The sequence below is a fragment of the Phocoena phocoena genome, chromosome 13 (genome assembly GCF_963924675.1).
Source record: "Phocoena phocoena chromosome 13, mPhoPho1.1, whole genome shotgun sequence".
Classification (NCBI taxonomy): domain Eukaryota; kingdom Metazoa; phylum Chordata; class Mammalia; order Artiodactyla; family Phocoenidae; genus Phocoena; species Phocoena phocoena.
The window spans coordinates 27,134,110-27,140,109 of record NC_089231.1 but is presented as its reverse complement, the minus strand read 5'-3'; the positions used below and the strand labels follow the sequence as shown (position 1 = coordinate 27,140,109).

Here is a 6,000-nt window from a genome sequence, read left to right as displayed (position 1 = left end):
TCTACAACAATTCAGGGCTGAGGCCTGGATATAAGGCTCAGGAACCCAAAATCCTGAGTTAAATCTTAACCATGCTCACATGTCCTGTCTCCCTCTTTTCCTTTCCTCTGGGGCCTTCCTTTAGCTGCAAAGAGGCCATACAGTTTGTGCTCTCTTGGTTGCTAAAACTGAGTGGAAATGTGCTTGATTCACTTGCAATCCCCAGGGCCGTGACCTTAAGCTGTGGCCCAGCAGTGCGCTACCCATGCGCAGGTGGGGGGCGCTCGGCATGGAGCTGACTCCGCCTGGCCCCCAGCCCAGCCTCCCAGCCCACAGGACCCAAGCCCGAAGCCGAGCGTCCGAGGGCGTGCCAGCCTCAGCGCCAGGCCTTCGCCCTGCCCTGCGGGTGGGCGGGCGAGGAGGAGCGAGGTTCCGTGTGCCAGGCTGGCGGGCAGCCTGCGCCGCCCTCAGCAGCAGTTGCAGGTGCCCGTGTGCACGCGCAGGATGCCGCGGCTGTGCAGATGCAGGAAGTTGAAGATCTCGGAGGGCATGGCGTGGAAGCCCGGGCGGGGCTTGACGTTGTCATAGTAGTGGTGGGTGATGTAGAGGCCCGAGGGGTTCATGGGGAAGGCCCAGAAGCCGAACAGGTGCACCTCCTCGCACAGTTCCAGCGCCGCCGTGACCAGGATGAGGCCGGTGCTGATGCGCTTGGCGCGCACCCCGAGGCTAAGCCAGTAGCGCGACACGTTGACCAGGTACTGCGGGTGGAAGTAGTACACGGCCTGCGGCGACTCGAAGTCGTCCAGCACGTACTTGACGCGGATGGACACGTCGGTGTTGCGCGTGTTGTAGAATGCAGGCAGCAGCACGGACGCGTTCTCGTACACCTGCAGCACCCGGTAGAAGGGCCGCCGCCACTTCTCCAGCTTGTGGAACCTGGCGGGAGCGCAGGGTGAGACGGGGCCCCGGGACCCTCCGCTTGCCCCACCCCTGCACACTGGGGTCTTTTCAAAGGACGTAGGAGCCCCTCAAGGCCACCCCCCCTTCTTTCGGCTCAGTCACTTAGCAGATGAATGTCCACCTTCCTCCGGGACGGTTATATTTTTGTAAGTGAGTGCCGGAGAGGGCAATCTGGACCCAAAGGGTCAAATATCTCGTGTGTGGTTGCAGGGGAAGGGTAATACTTAACCCATACGGCTGAGGGTGCCCGGGGTGGGCTCAGAGGGGAAGGGGCGAGGGAGTGGAGGCTTTCCCTAGAGCCCTCAGGACTCACCTGTCCTGCCTTCCCCAAGGACTCAGCTGTCACTGCCTTCCCCCAGTGAAGAACACCAAACCAGCTGCCTGTCCTCTGAGCCCTTCCTCCCCTCGCTCGCCTTTCTCTTTACACTGAACAGCCCTCCCAGCTGGCTCACTGCGCACCTCTCTGAATGCTCCCTCACTCAGCTGACTCCTTGTAAATGTGCCCGGGCATCTGACCGGATTTAACAACTCCCCCTCCTCTTACCCTTCATCTGACCTGGAGGTGTGACTATGCCCCAGTTGGAGTTTTAACCCCATTAGCCCCTCCCCCAGGCCTCCCAGACGACCCCAGGAGGGGAGTCAGGAGAGGGGGGTTGAGGTCTTTGCATGAGGCTTCTCCCCACTGCCAGGCAGACACGCTGTGTAGGGAGCTGCCTGCCCCCGTCACACACTGGAAAGCTCTCTGGCCCATCTCTAGGGAAAGAGACCAGTGCTGTCCAAAAGAAATATAATGCAGGCCACAAATGTAATTTTAAATGTTCTAGGAAGCACATTTAGAGAAGTAGAAAGAAGTAGGTGAAATTAATTTTTACAATAGATTTTATTTAACCTGATATACCCCGAATACTATCATTTTAATATGTAATCAATATAAAAATGTAATAAGGCACGGCCCATCCTCTTTTTCATATTAAGCTTTTTAAATCAAGTGTGTGTTTTGCACTTACAGATGGCACATCTCAATCTGGATAGAGCCCAGTGGCCACACGTGATGAATGGCTATCATATTGGACAGCACAAGTTTAGAAAGAGGGCCACTGACCTCTCTGTGATGATGCTGGGGTTCACCGTGACCACATCTGTCTTCACCCCTACATCCATGGTGTACTTCTCCGAGATGGGGGGTAGGTTGCACCTGCAGAAGAGATGAGGCAGCCCGACTGCATGTGGTATGTCATTCTAGATGGAGACGGGGAGCTGGGGTGTGGCGAAGAAAGGGCTGGTGATCACGTGGGCAGAGGGACACAGAGGAAACCAGCTGGGTGGAATCTTCGTGCCTGGGCATGGAAGGGCAAGTTCAACCCCTTCCCTCACCAACCCTGGGTGACCCAATGGCTGTAGATCCACGACCCATGAGATCCCACTGCAGCCTCAACCTAAGTCTCTTTGCTTTAAACTCTCATTTTGAACCTATCTTCTTCACCCAGGCTAAAGAGGTAAGTGAGGGTCCCCAAAGAGATAAGAAGGGCTTCTACATAAGGAAGAAGAAATACAAGGACAAGTGTCTAGCTTAGGTAAGGCCAGGGTGAAGCTCATATTGGTGTCAGCCACAAGACTACCCTGGTTCCAAGCGGTGCTTCCAGAAGAGTGGAGCCCAGCCAGAGAGGTGGCTGCCCAGACGACCTCACCAACAGATCTGCATGACCCCTGGGAGTCCTCAGTGTCTTCACATCTATTATGCCATTTGCTCCCATTCTGCAGATGTGGAGACTGAGGACCTGAGAGATTCAACCCCTTGCAAGGGACAGAGTTAAAGGGGGAAGGGACAACCCAGAGCATGAGGTCTGCAGGGGTGGGGAGTGGGGATTGATCACGTAAATGGCAGCATTAGCAGGCTGGGGAACCAGAAAGGGGACAGGCACGGAGGGGGAGGGCCGTGGCAGGTGCAGACCCGGGGCAATTCTTACCGGAAGACAAAGTCAGCGCTGTTGATCTCCCTCCCGCAGCGGCTGTTCTTTAGGATGCCCCCGTTGCCCACCACGGCACATTTCTTAAATTGGGACCGGTAGTAGGGCATGTCCTGGGGAGACAGGTGCACAGCTGTCAGAGGCGATGCCCCCCCTGCCTTCATCTGGTGCTCTCACCTCTGCGCCCACGTCCACCTCCACTCCTCGTAGCCTCACAAGACAGCCTTGTAGTAAATGTGGGAGAAAAGTGGTTATTCCACTTTGCAGGTGAAAAGAAAGGTCAAAAGCTTCGTTCTCAGTTCCACGGGCAATTAGGAATGAGCTAGAACTGGAAGCCAGATCTCCACAGCCTTTTTCAATAAGGCCTGGGATGCCTCCGGTTTCCAGAAAGATGAGAGTACAAGTTATGGCTAACCCTGCTTGCCTTTGGTTTTCCCAGTGGAAGCTCAGCTTCTTTTACTTCTAATCCACATATTTTAATGGTTAATGCAGACCTTCTGCGAGATGACAGCAGCAGAGATGTGGCAGAGCCACCAGGGACCAGGGCCCTAAACCTAGCCCTCACCCCTTTCAGCTTAGGGTAAGGTACAGACCCTCCCTCTGCTCTGTGGGGAGGGCACAGGCCTGGGATAGAAAGGTCATATAGACTGGGACAGATGCCAGGACTTGGTAGCAGCTGAGACAACTGACGGGGGTGGGCAAGCAAGGCCACACAAGGGGAGCAGTGAGAGGCAGGGACACTGGGATCTCTGTCAAGAAAAAGCGTTGAGCACAGAGAGCTCAGGACTCACTCCAGTAATGATGACAGCCACGGGGGCACTGGGAGGGAGCATCCCCCAGCGCTCCAACCCGGTCATGCCTCGGCTGGTGGTGTTACCTTGGTCTGGGCACTGGCTGCCCACAGAGACCCTGGGCATGCTTTCCAGGGGACCACAGGCAAGTAGGCGGGAAAAAGCAAATACTGGCCTGATTAGGAGACCTGGTTCTAGGCCACGTCCCCATTCTAGGCCGCGTGGTGGGACCAGGCAGGCTCAGGGCACGAGTGTAGACCTGGAGTCCAGGGTAGGGTGACCAACCATCCCAGCTGGCCCAGGACTAGGGCACTTTGCTTGGGATGCAGGACTTATATTTGGTCAAACCAGGATTGGGCACCCTAGTCAACGGACCCAGTTCAATCCGGGTTTTGCCCCACAATGAGGTGAGGAAACCACGGACAAGTGTTTTGAGCCCTCGGTGACTTGGTTTTGTAAATTTTGTAAAGTTTATTACAAATTAAACTTTGTAGTTTGTAAAATAAGAATAGTAACGTGTATTTCCTGTGACTCTACATTTGAGATGATGTAAAGCAGAGCTTCTCAACTTGGCACTACTGATACTTTGGAGCAGCTCGTTCCTTGTGGCGGGGCTGGCTGTGCAGTGTAGAATGTGTAGCAGCATCTCTGGCCTCTTCCCACTAGAGGCCAGGAGCACACCCCCCCCATCATGACAAGCAAAAGCATCTCCAGACATTGCCAAGTGTCTCCACCTCCCTGCCCCCCACGTTGAGAACCACTGGAGTAGATGAAAAGCTTACCCACTGCAGGGCTTGGCACAGAGGTGTCTCTGCAAGGGGACCAGGTGGTTATTACGGGATGGCCCTGAAGTTACCCTCCATCTCTGTCACACAGAGGCTGCCAGGCAGCTTTCCTCCTATCTCACACCAGCTGGCCAGCCCTGCGTGACAGTGGCCTTGGTCAGCACCTGGGGCTTACGTTGGAACCAACTTCCAGACAAGTGTCACGGAAAATCCCAGTACAATGGGATCATCAGCAATTAGGCTAAATCCAAAGGAGATGCTGCACCTGTCTGTGGGAGACCGTCCTTCTTCATGGCACATTTTCCCTGGAGGGACAGGCTCCGGGAACCGGGACGGGGAAAACAAGGGCGTCTCATGGCCAGTGCGGGGAACTGCACTGTTTGACTTTGACCAGAGAAAGAATAAAAACAAAGTCCTTTTTGGAGAGATCATCAAGGGCTTTTTATGTTCTATGTCAGTGTTTCTCACACTTCCGTAAATCGAAAACTACCTGGGTACTTTCTGAAAATACACATTCTTAGCTCCATCCCAGAACCACAGAATCAGAAGCTTCAGGGTCAGGGTAGGAGCCCAAGAAGCTGCCTATTTTTCAACCCCCCCAAAAAAACTCACCTTAGGGAAGTTTGGGAAATACTTCTACATCACATGCTCTAATTCGGGGGTGGTAAATTATGGCCTGTGGGCCACATCTGACCCACCACCTATTTCTGTACAGCCAGCAAGCTAAGAATAGATTTTATATTTTTTCAAGGGTGGGAAAAAAGAATACTTTGTGATGTGTAAAACATATAAAATTCAAATTTCAATGTCTAATGGGAACTAAAGCGTTATTGGGACCCAGCCACACTCTGTTGCTTACTCGTGTCTGTGGCTGCTTCATGCTAGAACGATAAAGGTGAGTAGCTGTGACAGAGACCATATGGCCTGCGCGTTTGGCAACCCCTGTTCCATTTCCCTGGGCCTCAGTGGCCCATCCCCACGGCCCTCCTTGCATTCATACGTCATACCCGAGCTGTGTGTCACCCACTGGCATTACCTGCAAGTTCACCTGCTGTCACCAGTCTCACGTTCCAGGCCTTGAAAGACCCACCTCGTAAAGACGACTCACACCCCATCGTCCTCCAGCGCTGCTGTGGGAGGGTATGTTTGACACCCGTCCACCTCCAGCTCCTCCCCATTGCTCCCCTCCCCCACCCCAGGCCCAGTCATACCAGTGCACTCTGGTGCTCGTAGCAAGAAGCAATTATACTCCAATAACGATATTTTTTAAAATAAATAAATAAATAAAAAGGAATGCAGGGAACCCCTGGGCTTTGCTTCATTAGCACTCCCCGGAGCAGGGCAGCCCAGCCCCGCACATTTCATCCAGCAAGAACTGAACCCACCCCACCCCCTAGTTTGCTAGAACGCCAGCAGTTCTACAAACTGGACCCACTAAACCCTGCCCTGGGCCGGCACTCTCCAGGGGGTGCCTATAAACACCTTGCATGGAACCTTCCTCTTCAGGTGGTAACCATC

General features: G+C 54.0%; 1 protein-coding gene across 3 annotated transcripts in view; it reads right to left on the bottom strand.

The window, feature by feature from the left end:
- Positions 1-446: 446 nt before the first annotated feature.
- The window catches only part of ST8SIA5 (ST8 alpha-N-acetyl-neuraminide alpha-2,8-sialyltransferase 5), a 61,662-nt gene continuing 56,108 nt past the window's right edge, over positions 447-6,000 (bottom strand). For all 3 annotated transcript variants that reach the window (XM_065889943.1, XM_065889944.1, XM_065889945.1), the window contains 3 exons: positions 2,907-3,019; positions 2,042-2,134; positions 447-915 (listed from right to left, as the gene is read on the bottom strand). In XM_065889943.1, coding sequence (XP_065746015.1) covers positions 447-915; positions 2,042-2,134; positions 2,907-3,019 — 675 coding nt within the window. The remainder of the gene's footprint in view (positions 916-2,041; positions 2,135-2,906; positions 3,020-6,000) is intronic.